The sequence below is a fragment of the Astatotilapia calliptera genome, chromosome 20 (assembly GCF_900246225.1).
Source record: "Astatotilapia calliptera chromosome 20, fAstCal1.2, whole genome shotgun sequence".
NCBI lineage: Eukaryota > Metazoa > Chordata > Actinopteri > Cichliformes > Cichlidae > Astatotilapia > Astatotilapia calliptera.
This window is the reverse complement of record NC_039321.1, coordinates 6,024,910-6,048,317: the sequence shown is the minus strand read 5'-3', so window position 1 is coordinate 6,048,317 and position 23,408 is coordinate 6,024,910. Positions and strand designations below refer to the sequence as shown.

At 41.4% G+C, this 23,408-nt stretch overlaps 1 protein-coding gene across 5 annotated transcripts; it reads left to right on the top strand.

Moving 5' to 3' along the window:
- The first annotated feature begins 727 nt into the window (after nucleotides 1–727).
- On the top strand, nucleotides 728–19,845 carry nfatc2a (nuclear factor of activated T cells 2a). Of its 5 annotated transcripts, none has more exons than XM_026153474.1 (10): nucleotides 728–1,237; nucleotides 2,956–3,877; nucleotides 3,984–4,152; nucleotides 6,496–6,698; nucleotides 6,798–6,970; nucleotides 8,638–8,778; nucleotides 10,622–10,677; nucleotides 10,773–10,932; nucleotides 11,029–11,709; nucleotides 17,942–19,845. In XM_026153474.1, the coding sequence occupies exons 1-10, from the start codon at nucleotides 1,180–1,182 to the stop codon at nucleotides 17,995–17,997; spliced, it is 2,619 nt and encodes an 872-aa protein (XP_026009259.1). In that variant the 5' UTR covers nucleotides 728–1,179; the 3' UTR covers nucleotides 17,998–19,845. The 5 variants fall into 5 exon arrangements, with proteins under 5 accessions (XP_026009259.1, XP_026009260.1, XP_026009258.1 ...); XM_026153475.1 differs by lacking the exon at nucleotides 728–1,237 and adding an exon at nucleotides 2,088–2,571 and having other exon boundaries at nucleotides 10,773–10,905; nucleotides 11,029–11,703; XM_026153473.1 differs by lacking the exon at nucleotides 728–1,237 and adding an exon at nucleotides 2,088–2,571 and having other exon boundaries at nucleotides 10,773–10,905.
- The last annotated feature ends 3,563 nt before the right edge of the window (nucleotides 19,846–23,408 follow it).

The window sequence follows — 23,408 nt, the reverse complement described above, 5'->3', positions numbered from 1 at the left end:
TATTCATTATTTAGTGATTTATTCCAAAAAGATCACGTCTGGGAGTAAAAAGATGAAGTCTACAATGTAAAGTCCCATGTCTTTGTGACCTCAGGTGATCTCCCTCCACAATGCAGTAAATGAAGTTTCTTGGAATGAAGAAGTGAGCCTGTGATTTAGATGTCTGGCAGAAACCTTCATACATAACAAATCTTTAGCTCAGTTAAATCCAAAATAGCATTATTCTTCCTCTCCTCAAATGCTGGGTTATATAACTTCTATATGAATTATAAATGTGTCTACAGGTCTGTTGGGGACACGCTATGTCCTGGTCTTGTTCAGATTTTTTTCCAGCCAAGTATTAGAAGATGCAGCAGATTTCCATTTTAAAATGGAAATGGGTAGTAACGTCTTCCCACAATGGAAGCAATGGAATTCTCCATATTCCATGTTCAAAATTAGCCATAGCCTAAAAAAGGATTTAGTTTTTGCTCCAAAAAGCTACATCTTACTACTGCCTGGTCTCTCATAGTTCAAACTGAACTGTAGAAGAATGAGTAGGGTGAACTATGTTAAGTAAATTTCACATACCGTAGCCTGTGATTAGACTTCAGAGCTATTTTTCATTTTTCTCTCTCTTTCCTACAATGTCCTACAGTAATTTCTTCATACCCACAATGAGGTTCTTGTGTGCTACTGTCTGAGAGAACCGCAGAAATGCCTTGGCGCAGGAGCTGGAGACGTCATGGATTCCTGAGTGTGGGGCTTTGCAGGAAAGCCCTGAGTCTCCGACATGGACCAGCTCCAGGTTTCCATGGCAAAGCCGCACAAACAGGAGGAAACACTGAGGGAATCCCGTTATTTTACAGCATTGGACCATTATAAACACCCAGAGCGGGGAAGGAAGCCGCTCTCGATACTCAAGTAATCCTTATAGAGCTCTAGGAAGAGGGGCTTCATACCAGAGCCACTGCTGATGCGGCCGCATGTTTTTGAACAGAAAAGGAGTTTGCGCGCAGCTGCCGTGTCGCAGCCTTAACTTGAACGTCTACAGAGTTTTTCTTTCCTGTTTTACTCCGCTTTCAGCATTTTAACCGAAGAGAGTTTCTTCTGCTATGGTTATTAGAGGACACTAGTTTTTCCAGATATTTCTTTCTTTTTTCTTTTTTTACATTCCTGTTTCCAGTTTTTTGTATCCAGATGTTCAGAGAGACTTGGAGGCTGGCACAGTACCACACCATGAGGTCGATGGATCAAGGTACTGCTGAAGTGTTGTGATTATCTGGTAATCAACCCATTTGATTTTTAATTTATAGACTAGTGTTAACTAGTGTGTTCATGCCTGAAATGCTGCAGTCATTTGTCGGCTGTCTGTCTAACATTTCGGAGACAGCTGGGATGTTGATGTTTGGCGCTTTAAATCAGCATACAGCGCGTGCTTTTGAAATCACGGTCGCCTACAAAGTTTTGATTGCCATTGAGAATTACTTGTTGGATTGCACGATGCTGATCGGGAGAAAGAAGGGCACTCTGCACAAGTCTACCAAATGCAACGTAGCAAAGACCGATAGGCTCATGCAGAGATTGATTTTCTCATCAGTTAATGAAAACTTGAAGATGCTAGCGTCTTCTCTGATAGGGATACACGCTTTCCGTCTTCATTAAGGATTTAAACAAATAAGCCTATAATCAACGATTTAATAAAGTTGTGATTTCTATATAACACCACCAACGAGATCAGAAAAATTAAAGTTTACTGCCGTTGTTTAGCTTTTTGCTGACAGAGCAAATGCTACCGGTGTAAGGAACGCCCTGGTATGTGTGCTGCGTCGTGCGTAAATCCGGGGATACCCTCAGGAGAACCCGTGGGTTTTCAGTGACAATAAAACAGTACGTCACTACGAAATCCAGTCCGGGACAGGATTTATTGTTTGACGAGATAATGCATCAGATAAAATAAACGTTTATATTTTCAGCCATCTATCCTCTTTAATCTAAGTCCACGCAAAAGCGATGCACAACCGCGTTTTAATGGTAACTCAGCTTGACAGGTGTCGAACATAGTCGGCACCCTGCTATGTCACCATGTCAAACACCCGGGGGCAGCAACAGGCTGTGTAGCCCGTCAAATCAGTATTCTGTTTGATCTGAGCAGTTAATTCACGTCCAAACTGCACTTGCGCTTTTTGTTGTTTGACGCATCAGCATAGAGAGAAGGCGTGATCGGACTCTCGGGGATGAACATAAAGAGTTTGTATTCAGTGTGTAAATAGACCCGCCTCCGTACGAAAATAACCGCGGCGAACTGAACAGGAAACGTGTGCGCTTCACCTTCTGCTGCTCACCGATGCATGAATTGACAACAGGTTCCCCAAATCCACATCTACACCGCAATTCGCCGTCCACGTCCCTGCCGCTTCGTGTGAACTCAGAGGAGTAGTTAGGAAAAAAATAGACAGATGACCTCCTTTTACGACGAAAAAGATTTGGTGGAAGAGCTCAGTCGAGTCAGCTGCCCCGATGAGGATTTGCAGTTTGAGTACCTGTTTGAATATGAGCCGCCGTGCAGTGACTTTGCAGGGGGGCACCAAGGTTTGTCCGAGACTTTTCTTTTTGGCACTCTGAGTTGGCTTGCCTTTCTCTTTCTCTGCTGTGTTGACCACTAGCGAGGCCTTTAAAGTTGCTTAATGTGAATGAAATGAAAAATGAGGAAGTAAAGTTGACTTCGCAATGAGGATTCTGACGCCTCGCCATGTGAAAAAAAAAAGAGTCAATATTTCAGCTGATAACTGTATACTTGAGCTAAAAATAACCTGTGTTGTTTTTGAAAAGAAACACGTCTTTGATTAAGATTCATTCATTCATTGAGTGATATTGGTAAAGAAAAACATGCGCTTTTCTTTAAAAACAAACATATGCCCGTTTCTCTTTCAAATGTGTGCATTGTAATAAATGTAAACATTTTGTTCCCTGCAGATGACTCCAACCTTGGACCCCCAAAAGTCCTCAGTCCTGAATCTGAGCAGGCTTACCCCTTGGAGGAGACCTCACCCTATGGTATCAAGTCGTGCAGCCCCGTCTACAGTGAGCACATCGAAGTTCTCACAGGATACGAGAACCAGGAAGCCAGAAACTACCTGGACAGTACCCGACCTGCAGCCTTGAGCCCTCGCATTGAAATCACCCCCTCACGTGAGCACTACAGTCATGGTCGGGACTCTCTGCAGAACCACCATCTAAACATTAGCCCCAGACCTACCCTTACTGTCCCGGGCCATGAAAACCTTGCCTACCGTGAGCCCCAGTGCCTGAGTCCTGCCAGCAGCAATTCCTCCACCAGCTGGCACTCTGAGAACTATTCTCCCTGGGCGTCACCTTGCGTCTCCCCAAGCAGTGCGCAGAACCCTGGAGATCTCTGCCCTCGATTGCAGAACATCCACACTGGCTCCCCTCGCACCTCCCCAGGCACCTCTCCTCACACCAGCCTAGGTGACGACGGCCTCGGACCCCGTTCTCCCTCACCAAGACCAGGCTCTCGCTCCACCTCCCCACAGGGAAAACGCACCTACGACATGTACAGAAACCCAGGATTAATCCCTGGGCACCGGTCCCGCAGTCCTTCCCCCAATAACGGCCATGAAGATCACAACATAGGCGCCCACTATACACACACCAGCCTTACTGATGCCATGAATGGTTTTGGCACCAATCATCCAAACCTGGTTCCCACTAAAATAGTGAAGACATCCAACCAGGTTTACACTCTGTATCCAGAGAATCATGGCGATGGGAACTACATGGTGTCCTGTGATCAGGACATAAAGACCAAACCTGCTGCAGAGCCTTTCTTTGTTATTCCTTCAGTCTGGCCCAAGCCTTTGGTTTCCAGCCTCTGCAGGTAAATTGGCCATGAAGTGAGGCTTCACTCCGATAAGCTCCCACTCTCCATGTGTGTTTATTTATGCAATAATTCTATAATTTTATGAATAATTAATATTTTGCAGCATCCCTGTGGCTTCTCTCCCACCGCTGGAATGGCCGATTCCTCGTCGCACCGACCAGTATGAACTGCACATTGATGTGCAGCCTAAACCACATCACAGAGCTCACTATGAAACAGAAGGAAGCAGGGGTGCAGTCAAAGCCCCCACGGGAGGACATCCTGTTGTGCAGGTATGGCCAAAAGCATCACTATAAAAAAATTAAGTAAAATTCTTAAGCCTATGATTTATTTTTAAGTACTAAATCAGTAAATATGAATAAATCTGTTTTTTACTTTGGTGAATAACCATATGAAGTCATGTTGTCAGGGTTATTCATAAAAGTGCACATTCATAGTTATTTCCATTCCCATATTTTGGGCTCTACTTCAGTAGTCTAATGATTCACAGCTAAACCTAATCCTTATTTTTCTTATACTGGTCTGCCAACTTTCTTCCGATTGGCTGGCCCTTGTAAACAGGAGGTTTGAACACGGGTGGAGATTCTGTGTTCACATACAGAGCTGTGTGCCTCAAATCGTTGTATTACAGGTGTCCGTTTAACTGACATCATACAGAACCAAGCACAGAAAAAAGTGCCTAGAACGGTTTTTAAGAGCAGTCTGAATTCTGTTATCGTCCACCGCTGTGACAGTATACACAGCAGCAAAGTAAGGAATAAGGAAACTAGTAACAGTTCCGCTTTAAATTAGCCGTCCAGCTCGAGAGCCTCAGGCAACCCTGGTGGGAGGGCTTGCGTGTAATAGTATTTCCTACTCATTATACACTCGGCGGTAGTGGTGGTATTGTTGCCCGGGGTCATCTGTATGAAAATGAGTCTGTGTTAGTTATTGTGGCTACTGTCATGGCACCTCTCCATTTTTTTTCACTTTCTAAAACAAATTGAAATAGCTGCTGTAACCCCAGAAAAATGACGCATTGAAACCAGGGTGCACACTCAGGACAACCCTCGGGTCACTCATCAACTCTAACACTCAGATTTTTTTTTTTCTTTTTGGTGTTAAAGCTTAAAATAGTCTGCAATAGTGCACCTTCGCCGTATGGTTTTAACCACATGTACATATTTGTTCTCATGCTGTTCTGACTTCCTCTTGCACTCTGTGTAAGAGGTTTTGACTGTGTGGTTCTTGCGTTAGCTGCGTTGAAGTATCGAAGCGTTCAGCCCCTATGTGTAGAAACTGAATACGGCCTGTGGTTATAATGATTGCAGACGAAAATGAAAAATACTAATATTTTAGTTTTTCTCTAGTCACAAAATAAGATTCAAATATCCACTTTAAAATTAGCCTTGACACAGTTACAGCTGGGGTCCATAAATAGATACAACTTCCTTTTCTTTGTGTTACTGTGGCAACATTTCACTGCTGTGTTTGTCTGTGACTGTGGGGACTTTGTGGAAATTAAGCTTCTAATGCTTCTTTTCCATTTTATGCCCATCCCCAAAGGCCTCACCCTGAGGTCAGTTCTGCCTGCTTTGCCGGCCAATCAGATGGTCAGGCCTGGCTAGCCACGGTTGCACTCCTTCACCTCCTCTTTCCCTTCCTCTGCCCTTCTTTCACTCTCTGTGTCCCCCCCTCCCTCCTTCTCTTCTTCTCTTTGCCTCTCTCTAAGCTTCTTGCCCTCCACTTTACTTTTCCTACACTGCGCTCTGTCATGACTCACGGGTCCTGCCAATGCCATGACGACTGGCCGGCTGCTCACATGGCCTTTTGAGTGTTTGCAGTCAGCTTCCTTCTGTTTGGAGGGGAGCATGCTCATTCATGTTGCCATAGCTTCTGTTCACACTGAGCAGCTGCTGTCAAGCCTGACAGTTGCATCCACTGAGATGATAATTTCTTCAAACAAGTTGATTTTTTTTTCCCTGACCGCAGTTAAACGGAGCTCTTTTGAATGGAAATTATGTTTCGAAACAACTTTAAATTAACTTTGCGTGTTGCAGGCTAATGGCAGAGGGACCCGAAGCCTTTTTTTTTTCCATTACCCACAATCCAATTCATGTTTGTGCTCTATGATAAAGGTTATGCACTACACAGTTTGCATAAAAACAGCATTTAGATGCAAGTTGATGCTTTGTGGTTTTTGCAGGTTTCCTTAGGAGGCAGTCACAGGTTAAAAGTAGCATCTTGGTCTTTTCATGTTCGCGGTTTAATCAATATGGTACTTGTCATTTCAGCTAAACTTTAAAAGATAGAATCCCCGCTTAATCCTTCATCCCATCGGAAAGAACAAGCACAAGGCCGTAGGATTTGAGCTCTCTGCTGGCTTCCGTTCAAGGCTGCAGAAAAAAGACTCATGTGTTTGCACGTGGGTCTGACACAGATTTGCCATCACTGGAGGGGGGGGGGGCAACATCTGGAAATGCAGAGTTAGAGAAAGCGGTTATGGAGAAGCACAACCAGTTAAACGTGACTGAAATATTTCCTTCGTACTGTATCTCTGCTTCCTTGCTTTCCAGAGGATGCTTTAAGTTAAAAAAAGAAAAGAAAATGACTGAGTGCTATTTCTTCGTTTACAGTTACATGGCTATAGAGGCAAGGAGCCTCTTGGCCTGCAGATTTTTATCGGTACAGCTGACGAGCGCATCCTCAAGCCTCATGCCTTTTACCAAGTCCACCGCATCACTGGCAAAACAGTTACGACCACCAGCTTCGAAAAGATTATCAACGGCACCAAAGTCCTCGAGATCCCGCTGGAGCCAAAGAACAACATGAAAGCAATGTGAGATAAGCATAGTGTCCACTTTTAAACCCCAGATCTGTCTTTTCGCAGTCTAATGTTTTAAATATTAAAGTTCTGAACATTTCGTTCTCGTCGCAGCATCGACTGTGCTGGGATCCTGAAGCTCAGGAACGCCGACATCGAGCTGAGGAAGGGCGAGACGGACGTCGGTCGGAAAAACACCAGAGTCCGACTTGTGTTTCGCGTGCACATACCTCAGCCCGGAGGACAGCACGTCTCTCTCCAGGTGGCCTCACATCCCATTGAGTGCTGTAAGTAGCTGCACACAATTACATTTAACAATATGTTTTATTTTTGCGTTATTGTAACTACTAATATCGTCCTGATAGACCATGAGCTTTTTGAATTTCAGCATGTGCGCTTCCCATTGAGGTCAAACTGCTTTTCAAGAGTTAACAAAACTTCATACAAAACAAACATAAAAAAAAGAACCCACATTCAAATGAGTTTGGAGCTTGCCTGATAGTATGAAAGACCTCTTTATGCTACCAGGGCTTCCATCCAGTTGGTGGGCACAGCATGTGACAGTGTCTGTGTACCTGTTTGTATGTGCACAGTAGTAAAGTCTGTGTTTGGGTACATCAGCGAATGTGTACACAGTGTTATTAAAGCACCTGGTGTAATCAAAACTCAAACAAGAAGGGCCTTTATCTGGCTTTAATCAACACCCTGGTCAAGTGTTGCACCATCTGCTTGCAATATGCTCCTGCCATTGTAAAAAGTCATGATGCAGAATACAATATTATGTTGTAAGTATTTTTTTCCATCTGCTCGCGGATCACAGATAGGGAGAAACAACAGTTACTACCTCTTTTTTTTTTTTTTAAAGGTGAATTTCTGAAAAATCATTGTATGTGAAAACCAATCGAGCGTAAAGCAGCGCACAGTAACACCTGTGCTGCATCTGTCAGGCGTATTGTTAAGCAGAGGGTCAGTGATGGGGTGTTTGAGGAGATGAGGCACCTGCTTGTGTCATCCTCTTTGTTCTACCCTTTTTCAGTGTAGTAGGTTGAACCGGCCGATTTAAAGGTCAGCGGCGTGTTTGTCAGTAGCTCAGTTCCCATCAGTAAATGTGGAGATTCAGCTGAACAGGAGATACGGCTGAACTGATGACAATAGGGCACCAGTGAGGAACTGTCTTGTTTTTTTTTAAAAAGATGAATAAATGAATACAAAGCTGATGGCTACGGGAATATTATCTGTTTCCCTTTAACATATACATATTACATAACATGTCCATTTCCAGTTAAGCAGGTGTATTTCTTTCCGCACGTTTGAGTATTGTATGCATTTTTGTATCGGCCTCATCTAAACGTTCAATTCGGTTCTCATATTTCAATCAACTGGAAATATTTGTCCGATTGAATGATTTGACTGCACAGCACATTTACAGTTTTTAGAGGTTGCATCATTCTTTTCGGTGTTAGTTTTATTTTGTTCTTTGTGTCTGTACGGTACTTGATTGTAAATGGGCTGAGACAGCAACAACTCCCCTTTGCTCTTGCAGGTTGTGATTTGACTGATTTTAAGCTTCGGCTGATTAAAACCGAAAGCACTGGGTGAGATTGTTGAATGACTCAGCATCAAATGTTTAGTGCCAAACACTGTCACTTCTTGGTAATGAGTTGTTTTGCATTTGTGAGAAATCAATAGTGAACTTTCAGATCATCTGTTACATGCTTTTTTTTTTTTTTCTTTTCTGCAGTATTGGGCTATGACTAAAAATTGGTTATGTAGTCTGTGATATGTCAGAGCTGGGGAAAACTGCCAATACCTGCTGCATAGCGTCCAAGTAACAGCATAGAAAGCAAAGAAGTTCACAAAAACAAAGAAAAACAGAAAATCCACACACTGGAGAAAGTGACACCAGTAGAAAGGCAGTAAATGTTGCATGCCACCCTTTTGTGTGTCCCTGCAGCTCAGCGTTCAGCTCACGAGCTTCCCATGGTCGAGAAGCAGGACATGGACAGCTGCTCTGTTCTGGGTGGCCAGCAGATGATCCTGACTGGGCAGAACTTCAGCTCCGATTCCAAGGTCATTTTTATGGAGAAAACACAGGGTAAGCGGCATTCCAAAAACATGCTTTGCTTTCAAACCAAATCAGTGACTGAATTCATAAAATCTTTGTGGTGTCTGTCGATTTGTCAATTCCACTGTTGCACAACATTGTGTGACAGTAACAACACGACACGAACGACAACTAATGAGTCATAATTGGCCGTGTCTGTGCACGAGGTCATAGCTGTTACGTGTCTTCGCTTTCATTTAATAGATGAATCTGCGTGAATTATTTGCATGATCTGAAGGATAACGCTGCTGCCTGACTTCCTTTTGACCTTTTCTCCCTCACCTTCATGTCTTATCAGTCACACGGGCCTCTCGTTATTTGATCAATGGTGTCACATAAAAGTTTGTTTTATTTGTTGAAACAAATGGACGGAACAAAAGGATTTATTTTTAGCAGCGAGGAAGTGCAGTAATTTTTCTTGCCTTCTGACATTTTTACGCCAGACTGAAGCATTTGTACTATGATTGGGAGCTTTTATGGTTCTTGTCTTAGGTCAAAGGTCAGAAGTTCTGTTGTTCTGGGTTTCCCTTATTTTGATTAAATGGCATCAATGCTGTATTTTTAAATCTACAGGCTACCTAAAATAAAACTTGGACATGCACATCGCAGGTGCTTCCCCTCCTCTCCTCCTTCTTCTTCTTCTTTGGGGTTCCCTGCTGCTGTGTTATGAAACAACAGCAATGGATAGTAATACAGAGATGGAAAAAGAAATCTTACAAAGAGGGGTTGCCGATGTTTTGAAGAGTTTGTGTATGACACAAAGTTCTGGATCAGTGAGGCTGTGAAATCCCTCTGAATCCCTCAGCTGCTATTGGCTGGAGCTCCCCTGACTCCTGTGCTTGGACAGGGAAAGCTGTACGGAGAGAAGGAAAGCTTCTCTGTCCAAGTAAATTTTCTTTCTCTGTTTCCAGCTCCATTCCTTGCCCCCTTTCCCCCCCCTCCACATGCAATTATCTCCAAAAGTACACGCAGTCAGGGGTATCCCTTGGAGTAGAATTGCAACAAAATGCAAACAAATAGAAATGCCAAGAAAGCAGAAATGGTCACGTTTTGTAGCAGTGGAGAAAGTTGATCATAAAAAGAAAGCTAAGAAAAAAAGTTGTCAACATGTGTGGAATCCCCCCTTTTCTCCTGCTGACTCATTTTAGCCATGTGTTATTAATTCACAATCTGACAGAGGGTTTCCCAACTGCACTCCAAACAGAACTCGCTGCAGCACATGTCCTGTCATGTGTTGGGGCATGTGGAGTTTACGTTCGCAGGCACATGTTGTTTTCAACTTTTGCACATAAATGACAGCTGCATTTAAATCTAATGAAGTGTGAGATAACGTAAACCTTTACCGCCATAGATATAATCCAAGGTGTTTCACCTTGTTACGTTACTATTTAGTCGGCTCAGGATGTTCAAAAGTCACATGTCTTTCCGAACAATGGAAGGCTGTATGTGTGTTTGGGGTAAACCTACCGATCCTCTATTGTTGGGCGTGCGTTGTGGGGTAAGAGGAAGTGGTTTCAAAAGTGATATCATCTCCAAGCACAAAGATGCCTTTTCTGTCGACATGAACTGTAACTCAAATGGGACTCGTGGGGACATACAGTAGATTTGTCTAGTAATGCACGTCCCTACGTTTGAATTGGTGAAATAAAATAAGCAAAAATACACTTGAAAAAGAAAGAAAATTAATTTCTCAATCGTTTTAGTTTCACCGGTTTCCAAATTTGCACGTTGTCAAGTACATCTGGAAGCAATCGACCTCACTTACCCTGTAGAATTAATTACCACATGTTCTTAAGTGTAATTAGGTTTTCGCTTTCTCTTTCCTTCTTTCTAGATGGGCAGCAAATCTGGGAAATGGAAGCAACGGTGGATAAAGACAAAAGCCAACCTGTATGTATTAAACATGACACTTAAATTCTGGATATCTACCATTTAGTTCAAATAAATGAATCACTTTCAGTACATAATAGAGCATTGTCTTGTAGAGTATGCTGTTTGTGGAGGTGCCGCCCTACCGGGATGCATCTGTCTGCCATCCTGTCAAAGTAAACTTCTACGTCATCAATGGCAAAAGAAAGCGCAGCCAGCCTCAGCATTTCACCTACACACCACTGGCATGTAAGAATGCTGCTCAGCCTCTTTTTGGTATGCTTTTTTCACATACTGCTTTTAAAGAATTATATTTAAATGATTTTCGTGGTATTGTTCACAGCCATCTTACTCATTTTTTCCCCTCCTCAGCTCCATCCATTAAGACGGAGCCTATAGATGAGTATGAAGCAGAGCGCATGGGCTTTGCCATGCCTCAAATCTTGGGCTTATCTCCTCATTCCTACTACCATAGCCCACGTGGCATTCTCCACCCAGACAATGGCCTGGTCTCTGGCATGGCTCCCTGCCAGCGCCTCAGCTCCAGCCTTCCAAACCAGGATGCACGTTTCCAGCAGCAGAGCCCGGCCATCGTGTACTCACGTGGAGGCAAGAGTCTGAGTGGCAGCCCTGCTATGTGGCAGACCGGAGGGATGATGCCTGACCCCCACAGATCGGTCCTGGTCCACACGGGCTCCCCGGCTCAGTCTGTGGGGCCAATCAATGCAGGTCAACACCCCTCTATCATCCAGTTCTCTCCCACCAACCACCACCTGATCCGAGCAGGTGAACCTCAACCCCTTACTGGGCCTCAACCTGACAACCAGCAGATCATATACTGCGATAGCTATTCCCCACAGGCAGCTGCCACCCATTCACCCACACCCCCCCAGGTAGCAGTAACCCACCCGCAGCACTACCCCACCGTGATTCAGCAGCAGAAAGGCAGAACTCCAGCTGGGACGGGGCAGATGGACGCTTCGGCAGATGGACAGAGACGAGTGACTGTCAAGGAAGAGAATTTGGACCAGGCCTACCTAGATGATGGTGAGTGTAAGTTAATGCTTTTATACTCAGTGTGAGTGGTCAATTGCAGCTTGTGTCTGAGTCTCCAGATTCAGGGCCAGACAACGTGATCGATAGGTGCAGTTCCGATTTGATAAGATCCACTAACAAAGATATGACTTTTCCCAAGAACAATTCAAGGATATTTACAGTATCTCCTTTTCACATATCCTGATCCAGTCTGTGTGCTATAGTATTCCTCTGAACAAAGCCAGCAGAACAAACTCGCACTGTTAAAACAATCCTTGCCGGGAGGTGCAGTTATGTTCCATTCAAGGTGGAAATAACAGGGATTGTGAGTCATATGTTTATACTTGTGCTTGTCAACCCCACTACCCTCTGACAAAATTAATGTCAGGCCACATCCAGCAGCAGGCATGAGGTTATACCTCTTCCTTAGAATTTCTCCAAACCTCCAATCTTTTAAAATAAAACGAGCAGCTCTGAACGCGGTGCAGTATTTTTCTTACCTTTGGTTTTTGTCAGCCGGGTGGTTTTTAAAGTTAGACTTTGCTCGTCAATGCTCTGCTCCATTCAAAATGCTCATTCTGCTGGTCGTAGGGGCTCATCTGGCACTGGCAAACATCAGGAAATGAGCTTTTTCATGCATTAAAGACAGGGCGAGAGGGAGAAAAAAGTGTCACTGTGCTGACCGCCCGGACATGTTGACACTGTTATGAAGTGAAAAACAACTTCCATGGCAACCATTGTCAAACAGTGGAACGTGCTGCCTGGGAGAACTGGGGAAAGCCTTTTTGTTTGTTATAGTTGGCCAGGATTTCTCCTTGGCCCTATGCCCCTCAATTCTGTCGGGGAGCCCACCAGAGGTTTAGGTTTTTTCCGACCACGGGATTCTGCCAATCTGGCACAAGAAATTCCTATTTGCAGCTGCTGTCCTCCAGAGATCCCGCCTGATCCCTGTAAGATAGCAGGAGGGTGGAGGGTAGTTCGCAGGAAAAGGGAAGGAGCTGTGTGTGTTTGCACATGTGCGTGCTTCAATGGAAAAAATGAAACGAAGAAAAAAGGCTAGCAATGGAATTTGTGTTTTTTGGATGGAACTTGCAGGATTTTCCTCCACAGTAAACAGCAACAGGGCTGTGAGCTGGTGAATTAACAAGGAGTTAGAGAAATGGTCAAACTGGGGCCCTCTTTCATCCTCCCATCATCAAAAGCTGATGACGGTCAGTCATTTTCCCCAGGTGCCCCTGCTTGAGTTTAACTTTAACCCTTTATCTCATGAAAACTACTTGCAGTTCCTGGGATTAAAAACTGTCTTTTATTAATCTGAGCGTCAAGTGATTTTACAATTTTCAATATGACAATGCCAGTTCTATAAGTTCACACCATTCCTGAATGTAAAAACCTTATTAACCTTATGTAGCATTTGTAGCTCAATTGCTCTGCCATTGTCTTATCACTCCCAACAGATGACATGCCACCTACGCATGCCATCATTGCTATTTAGTGAGAAAAAGAGGGGGGATTACCCAAGAGTCAAAACATTTTTAGGGGGTGAGAAGATAGGTGAGGCAGAAAAAATCCCTTCCAGTTTGAGTGGAAGGTTGTTGAAGTTTGATCCTGACCGCATAACACTCATTTATGTTAGGTAAAAAAGTGTTTTATAGCCCTAAGTGAGATTGTCAACATTACTCATCAAGCCATGTGTTAAAGTCTATAGTCATTTTTGAAAAAGAGGTGATGCCACATCCTGGTATCGTCACACTGTTGTGGTCCGTAACTGTCACATCTCAGAGGGACTTTAAAGTGTGTCAACTCCAGAGACGAGTGTTGAATGAAAACCCGCTATTTGTTCTCTTATACACACAAAGTGTGGCTTCTAATTTCTCCCATGCAGAGGGCTTGAATTTTTATGCCCTTCGAAAAGTTCCCGTGCCCTCTGCTGGTATTCAGACGTGACCGTTCTTCTGTTGACTGGTATTTATTTACATTATCTAGTCAACTTGGTGAAAGATGCCTGTCAGAGCCTGCCTTGTTATGAACCGCAAAGGTCAAGAATCACCCCCATCAGTTACTACATATCATATAGTTTGTCAGAGCAAAAATAGAACAACTGGCACAGCGTACAAAGGCTGAAAGTGACAGATTTGGTGGGTGTGGAATAAAGCCTGGAGGCAGTGGAGCAGGTGAAATTGTTCCAGCAGGTAGAGATCAGCGCAGGAAAGATAAAGCACATAGCAACAGCCTGGTGGACGTGCATTAGTCTCAGCTCACTTACATCTCATTTGAAAGACTTAAAGACTCAATCGCGCCCTTCCAGATGCGATTATGCTACAATACAGCTTTAAAATCTGCAGTCTGCACTGTGTGTAATACGAATACGGTAATGCGAATTGTTTTTTGTTTTTTTTAAACCTGTCCAGTCCGACATTTTTAGCAAGCAGAATCATGGTCTGAATGCTTCGTTGTGCCAAACACATTTTCTTTGCCAAAAGGAGCACTATAGACTCTCTGTTTATTTATTTTATTTTATTATTTGCATTAATATCAGAGTGGGTATTATGCTGGAGCAGACATGGGGGGAAGGCCAGGTTGGCTAAAGTAAGGAGAAGGTGGCGGAGGAATAGAAAAAGAGGAAAAAGGGGTGGGGGCGACAAAAGTCTATTCAATTCAATTTTATTTATACAGTGCCAAATCATGGCCCTTTATATTGTAAGGTAGACCCTACAATAATACATACAGAGAAAAACCCAGCAATCATATGACCCCCTATGATCAAGCACTTTGGTGACAGTGGGAAGGAAAAACTCCCTTTTAACAGGTAGAAAGCTCCAGCAGAACCAGGCTCAGGGAGGGGCGGCTGCCGTGACTGGTTGGGGTGAGAGAAGGAAGACGGGACAAAAGACATGCTGTCTAGGATGAATCTAACAGACATGCTGGGTCTCCAACTGCTGCATCAGCACCTGAAAGACAAAACAACCTCTGTTTGTTTTGTCTTTCAGGTGCTGAAAATCTGCAGTCTGCACTGTGTGCAGTACGAATACAGCAAGGGAGTAATTTATTTTAATTCAAACTGCTCCTGAATGCTAATGTGCAACAAAATGTATTAAACCAAAAAGGATTTAACACCTATAAAAAATCTTCTTTTTTTTTAACTTAAGGCTCAATCTGACAGTTGGACTCTCATAGGAACAGAAAATGAATTATGGAGAAAATGTCTTCATGCAAATCAGATTCAAATCGGTCCCTTCATGCCAGCGTCAAGAAAAATAACAATAACACTCGCGAGCAGGTTTTTTCACTGTGTGTGTGTGTGTGTGTGAGCTTTGGTTGAAAATGCAAGCTTGTCACTCTAAGTGCTGACACACCAGAACTGTAGTTAGAATAGCAGTTAGATGTCAGTCCGATCCCTCCACTTTCTCTTTTCAGTGGATGTGTTTTTAGCTTCAGTGTCATTGCAGTGAAATAAGAGCTTCATTTAAATAGATTCGGTCATATGAAAATATTAAAAATACTGTATGTCCAAACATGTACACTGTATGAACATGCAGATACTTGCAGATGCACAAACGCACACATTCCAGCTCACAACAGGCAACTGAGTCAGCTACTGTACAGAGTTTCCCCTTTCTCTCCCTCCCTTTCTCTCCCCTCTCTTCCCACCTTTGGTTGGTAAACAGTCCAGCTCATTGGTATAGAACTCAGGAGCCAGACACTCACCTATTGAACAGACTAGTCTGAGTGTTCCCTAGGCCTGCCTCAAATTGCCAGTGTGTGCCAACCCTTCATTCGAATCAGTAAAGCCCCACTGTATGTTGCTCCTCTGTGGCACTCTTGCTCCTTCTCTAAGCTGGTTTTATACTCAGGAAAAATCCTGTGGCACTGCTGGATAGATGAAAGTTTCTTTAAGGCATTGGGTGTCAGAGGGAATTCCACTACAGACTAAAATAAACAGGGAGGCCGATGTTGTGACGACAGCAGAGCATCCAGTTTGGCTACTCCTGCAGTGCTGGAAGTCTCAGAAGTTGCTTTGGCTGAAAAAATGCACTCAGCGCTGAGCTGCTCTTTCACAAAGGAAGACAAGGGAGAGGCTGAGAGAAAGAAACAAAGACTGGGTTAAGGTTAAAGGTACTTTAAGTTTGAATTAGAATTATAGTTTGTATCCCCTAAAAACCACACAACACTCCACCAAAAACGAGTCAGAAAAACAAACCAAAAAACATAACACGACTCTTCCTAGCTTCTAATATATTTTGTGGTCTTCGGTTTGCTCTGTGCCTGCTCAGAAGTGCAGCTGTGTGGGTGAGATAATGTCAGACATTGTTTTACATGAGCTTAAATGTAGTCGCACCCTTAGCTTTGACACTATGTAAATTAAAGATGGAAATAGAACATACACAGTTGGGCTGAACTGAGTTAATCTATCTTTATCTAAAGCAAGATGGCAGTTTTTTTTTCTAACAGTGGTTAGAAAATCAGATTTGAATATTTCATATTCGTAGGTGTGAAGTTACAGAGGCAGCTTAATATCTTAATATATATCAACTTTTTTGTATTCTTGTCAATGGATAATTATTACATATGTAGCCCAATGAGCATGAGCAAGTCATTTTCTGTAAGGTTAGAAAGAAGGCAACTTATGTTAACCTTGGGTTCCCACAACACAATAATAACTCAAATGTTTCATTCATAGATGACATTTTATTGGGTTCATGTATGATTTGCTGATTTCACAGACACTGAAATACCAACTTCAACAGTAACAGTAAATGGCATAAAAAAGTACATATTGCAACGTACTATTTTGTGTATTAGGAATAACAAGTCATGAAAATTATGACTGTTGTGCCATACACAAAAATGCAGATGTCTCACTATCTGGATCCTGCTGCTGTAGCACCGCACGAAGCTGCAGGTAGTTAATAAAATCAGAGGAAAGACTCCTACAAACAGCTGTAAGCCAAAAACTCGCTCAGAGCAGAAAAACCCAGCATGTTTTTTATTCGAGTGGCATGAAATTAAAGGTAAAAATGTGTGTGAAAGTTGGGTATCCTTATAAATGACACAAGTAAACATATTACTCCTTGTTTGGGTTCTTATAAAAAAAAATGACTGACAGCTTAGGTGACTGGTTAGCATGCTTTTATTCCCTAAACTAAGCTAATTGGCTCACGGCTGTAGTGGGTTTCTTGTTTACCCTGTTAATAAGGAGGCATATTTCCTAAATAAAACATCTGACTAAGGTGTATTTAATGAGGAATACCAAGTCAAATAGAATCAGAAGCATCCTTTTAAAAAAGAATGAAAAAAACAAACTCTAGCAGAAAACTCTGCAAACCTGACAGACTGCTATACGAACTACGCTAGCTGGATAATCACATTTTAACGGTTCAATAAGCCAATACTAAAATGAAGGCTATTACCATGGTTACAGAATCACAGGCATAATATGCTCTGTAATGGCTTTGTCACAGGCAAGAAGCTTTTTTTGGTCCTCTTTGAAATACTTTTATTACTCATCCGTCCTAATGACTTCCCCGGGGCATAGTGGAAGCAATGGCACCAGCCTATAATGTCTGAGAGCCAGAGTGTACACAGTAGGCTGCCAGATAAACACCATAGCTCAACACAGACGGCATGGCATTTGTGAAGCAGTGACATATTACACATAGTCATCATTCCTAGCTTCTTAACGCTGAACTACCTAAGCAGGCAGGAAGTTTAAGTAAGACTATACAGCAAGTAGTTACACTTCCTTGTCTCTACTATTTGGCTGTTTTACTCAGCAGATAAAAACAAAACTCCATGAACTCAAACCTGTGCTGCTGAGAGAGATAAACAACTGCACCTATTATGTGTGTATTTATTATTATTTCGAATGCAAGTTGTATGCCCCCCCACACACACAGTGCTCCTATTTTTAGAGCTGTGACACCATGAAAGTTTCCATTTCAACCCCCTTCCTCTGCTGTCGGTGTGTGTTTACACACACTTGTAATCGGCTGAGCAACAACCAGCAATTGCTTGCTACCTCTAGAGGTTACTCTATATAAATGCAGCATTTGTCTACCCTCCATCGACGCCCTTCACAGGATATCAGTCAGACTGTAAATGTTCTCACTGAGGAATATTTCCAATAGGAATGTTATCAATGTCACTGTTTTACGTTGTCAGGAAGGCATTGTTTTCTTATCATTTGGAAATTTCTTTGTGAAACTGATCGCGTCAGTGTCTGATATTGGCGTCTTTATTTCTCTTGCAGTGAATGAAATCATAAGAAAGGATCTGACGGGCGTTCAGGCCAGAGGTCAGACATAGAGGAGGGACTCCAGCAGGAAATGACAACATACCCTTACCCCCCCCACCCCGCCGACAAACAAACAGACAGACAGACATTAACGGGCAGTCCATCGAGGTGACGCATTTCCACTACCAATCAGACCTTCTCTTCCTTATTTTCGCTACCCATGGTGATAGAAATATGGCTGCTGTGTTTGTTTTGGATGTTTTCCTGCCATAAACATTTGGCAAACAGAAGATTTCATTTGACCCGTAATGTCTGCCATCAACACCCGACAGGTTTCCAACAGATAACACCACTGAGGAAAGGCAGAAAATTGTGCCTTACGTTGTTCATGATGTTTTTCAGGTGGAAACACTGTTTATAACCAAAGAGAAAAAACATAAAATGTTGAAGTCCACAAACAGCATAGCCATAATGTCCAGACAAGAAAGCCGCACCGGTTTGCCTTATCATAAAAGACGACATCAACAGGTTAATGTCGCGATGTAAAGTCATCACACGTACAACGTTCTTTGTTTTTTGGTCATTTTTTCCATCCTTTGTGCACAAAGTGCGTGTTTTGTCTTTTTGTATGTATTTTTTTACATGTAAAGATTGACCAAAGCTTACGTGTTGATCATCTCATTTTAAGTGCAGTTTTCTTGTGAAGCGCACACTGCTGCCTTAAGCATATACAAATGAACTGTTGTGACATCTCCTAATATGCACTGTTTTTCAGAATGGGATTTCAATGTTTATTATTATTATTTTTATATATTATTTGTGAATAATGCACCGTTTCCTATTCATATAGTATATATTCAATTATATCCAGGTGCCAAGATAGCTTTATGGGGACGTGTGCTTCATTTTGAAATGATTTCCATGCACAATAGTTGAGGTTTTATTTCCCAATATTGCAGCTAACAATCTAACTTAAGTCTCACTCATGCAAACTAAAGTGAGATCATTTGATTTAATTTGATATTTTGTTCTTTTTTAAAAAATTGTAATAACAACTCAGCAACAAAATGTCCAAAGTTTAAACTGTGTATTGTTTTGTGAATAGCTGCATTTTGAATTTATCCACAATGGCCATCATTATGCTTGGAGCTACTTGCCTGTCTATTCAGAACTATTGTGCTTGCAGATGCAAAGAGCATAGAAATTATTTTCTGTAATTGCCATAAAACATAAGCACAAAATAGCTATACAGTCAGGATTACCAATGTGCTCATATATTTAGCCTTAAATAGAAAAGCACAAGTTTAAGTGTAATTCTGAGTGAACAGTAGTACATTAAATACAAAGTGCCAGTTATGTAACTCTAAAGCAGTAAAATTACATTAAAGTAAAATGTAGGCCTGAGTCGCAAGAGTTAGCACTTGATGTGGACCTATTTGATAGAAAATAACTATATTTTGTTATATTCGTAAAGCTAATATTGATCATTTAAGGATATTTCTCATTGAGCCAGTGCAGTACAAGTGCATCTGACATTTCTTGAATGTAATTTGTATGAAACACCTTTTTCCCCTTTTGTGTAAATAGTAAATAAAGCGTTAAGAGAAGTAATTTGTTGTCATATATCATTTTCTCTCTTTTTCTTTAGAATACACATATGTTGTCTTTGTTTTATTGCCATGTATCTGTAATCTGAAGGGATTTACATTAACCTTACCTATAGTAGTTTTATAGTATATTTTTGTCTGTCTTATTATTTTACATCCTATGGTAATGGAAATGTTATTAATACTGTCTTATTCAATTTTCTATGATGAGAATTGTCATCAATCTGTTTGAGCCTTTGTGCCTCTAAAAAATTTAAATTAAATAATAAAAAAAACCTATTGATGCCATTTTTGTATTCCTGAATGAAGCAATAAATAATCCCGCCACACATTATGATGGTGTTTGTTTAAATGTGTCACTTTTCCTATTAATGGAGTGAATGAATAATTTAACATGCATTTAGATTCTGATCAACCTTAAATATTCTGGGCATATAAGCTAAAACGGTCTCTTCATTTTCGAGAGGAAAATTGTAAATTAATAGACCCAAAGAAGACAGTGACTCATCAACTACTCCCTTCCTGTACTGCGCCAGGGACAGATGTAGTCCTATTCATTGGAGACTCTGTATGTTTGCTAATAGCTTATACGGAATGAAAATATCCAGAACTCGACCCTTTGAATGTCATGCGGTATTTACACGGGCACACGTGAGGGAGGACAGTACACACACAGTTTTGAATCCTCCTTCAAATAACAAATAACAACAAGAAGGGGACTCACATGCTACCCCGAGGCTGCAGTTGCTATGGAGATAGCTTGTTTGGTGTTCGGCCCTTTTTCGGGAGGAGGGCTGTGTGAATGAACCTTGTGTTCAGGAAGTCTCTGGATATGACATCATCATGGGTGAAAAAGAAGCACGTGGGCTTCTCTGCATGAGGCGTCTGCGGCCCACTCGCGCACAGATATGCCTGGATGACTAATGTGCCCTTTAGCACTCTATGGTGTAATGAGTTTGGAGTGCATACAGATTAACTGTGTGAAATCGGTTAAGAATGAAATACATGATGAGCATGGCATTTCATTCAGCTCATTTTTGTGTTATTTCCAAAAAAAAAAAAGCGCTCTGAGATCATCCTCACAAAAAGGCCATCAAGCTCAACTGAGCACAAAATTTATATTTTGTTAACTGCAAATGAAACGCCACACTTAAATCCAGATTTAAAACATGCCCAAGTCACAACTGGCTAATTACTTCATTAGCCGGCCGTTTAGGTGCATTGATATGGCGTTAAAATATGAGTAAATATGGCAGTGGAAGCTGCTGAGCAACAGTTGTGTGGAATAAAGGTGGCTTTATCCTCTTGCAGACACTTTGAAGACTCATTTTTTCAGACATGAGTCAGTGTCCTGGGCTTCAGGTGAGTAACTGCTCCTCGTAGTATTGGGTTTAGTGGGTGAAAAACTTTAAATGCTATAAAAAATAAAGACCATAATTAGACATGATGCATTTTGGCAATATTATGGTTTTATTTAAATTAAATATGCTTTTGATTATGTCCATTTAGCAGAACTTAAAATGACCAACTTTTAATCATAATCTCACTTTGACTCAGGTGAAACACAGATTGGGAAATGACCTTAAAAAAGATTAAATCTGGTATAAATATCGCGTATCCCAGCTAAAAATGATGAAACATAACATGCACAATTTATAGCTTGTATTACAGTGACAGCTAGTGAGACCAGAGAAAACTAAAAGTAAATGGTGAGCTCTGCTGATGTCCTGCAGAGGGAGACAAGAACTTGTGAATGGAGCTCTGAAACAGGAGGGGCTGTTTGACAGCTCTCCACTGGAATCAAGAGACAGTTACTGAGGTACAGAACACAAGTACACTGTTTTTGGAATAATGGGAATACTTCAACAGCGTGCTTTCTATTTTTTCAACCACTGAACTGGCAAATTCACTCACTTCAGAATTGCAAATTGAATTTAACGGGGCACACATGAGCAGCTCACAAAAGCTTCTTTGACAAAGCAGCTGCATGCTTAATTTAGCCTTTTAAATACATTTTATGATGTTATACCGTTCTGAAACCATTTTTGGCACCTAAACAGTAGATGCCGCAAATGCAGCTTATGAAATACAAATGCAAGTCTGAATCACATTGCTCTAAAAGGGGTTCAGTTTCCCTTGGATGAACAAAAAAGACTGAAAATTACATAAAAGAGCTGATGGGCAAAAATAGATTTGACAAACAGGAAAGAGCCTCTTTATGGTTAGCTAGAAGTGCACAGTTACAGATGTGTTTGGCATGGGAAATATACACAGCGGATGTCACTTTGTAATCATAACATAAGCCTAAATCATCAGTGTTTCAAGGACTCTCAGTGATAGGTTAGTAAGAGATGTGTGTGCTGTGCAGACTGTAAAACATGCAGAAATGTAAGATGTATTGAGATCTACATTAGAAAATGAGCTGATCGTTGAGCACACTGCAATAACTAATTTAATACGTTAAAAACGTTAACAAATCTCTGCCTGGACAGTAAACTCCAGAGAATGGAGAATGAGAAGAAATACAATTAACGTGATTATTTATCTTCCTGCATAAACCGTATCAAACTGATTCAGAATAGTTGTGTTAGCTTAAAAAAATTAAGAGTCAGTGGCTGTTACATCAGGATACAAATCATGAACAAGACAAAAAATTAAGTCTTCCAACTAATTTACATGTATCTAACTCCTAAGTACAGTTCTGTCTATATATTTTTGCACATTTGTTGTATTCTTGCTCCTGTGTACCATCAACGTGTTTTAAATATAGCAATTAAGATATTATTGAAGTGTAGTCTTTCAGCTTTACATCAAAAGTCTTAACAAAGTCTATCTTAGGAATTATGGCCATTTTATACATATCTGCCCATTTTCAGAGGCTCAAAAATAATTAGACAACTGACCAACAAGCAGTTTTATGGGCAGGTGAGGCCTGCTTCCTTGTTGTTTTTCTTTTATGCAGCAAAAGATCTAGAGAAAAGATCTAAATGCAGTTTCAACACTTGAAACTGCATTTAGACATGTCAGTGTTAGTGGGTGTGGGTGTGGGGGATCAGAGAGACAGCAAAAACCTTATGAGTGGCCAAATCAATAATCTGGTGCATTTATTAAAAGAAGGAACGCACTATTTAGCTCAATAACAAGCCAACAGTTAATGCAATGCATTAACTGTCTATGAATTGAACCTGAAAGTTTTTCACTTCAATCACATCTCCATTGTTTTATTTAAAATCCACTGTAGTGATGTACCAAGGCAAAACCTCTAAAAACTGGCCATTCTCCAAAAATGTATGGACCTAACTGTAAAAAAAACAGCATGACATATATTGTATGTGTCTGTATGTAACTTGTATATGCTATATTCTATTAGATTATTCTCCACCTATGTGACAACTCAACTGAGCGTCCATGGCTATAGTGCATAAATGTCAAAGGGAATACTTGCAGGGGCAGAAACCAGTCAGGTGAGGGCCACGACCTGAGTGTGTACACTTGTTTTCAAGAGTCATTAAAAGTTGAACGCCTGTGGAACTTGTTAAATGTCTAAGTGTTTTTAAAGTTATGTAGTGACAGTAAGATGGGGTGAGTGCTGAGCACCTCAGTTTTGGAAGTCTTGAAGAATTGTTGGAAACTGTGGAGTTGACTACGGTGAGAAGCGCTCACAATGAAACTCTACATACAAATAACTGTTAGTAATTTATAAAAATGCACAGAGCAAACTGTTGATGTAATTTAATAATATAATAATATTAAACTTAACCCCTAGAGGTTACTTGCTCTTGTTCGATGTGCTTCAAATTGTTATTTGACGCCAACCAATAAATTAAGAATACTAATTTGTTATAAGATGAACAGTGAAAGGGGATGTTATTTTT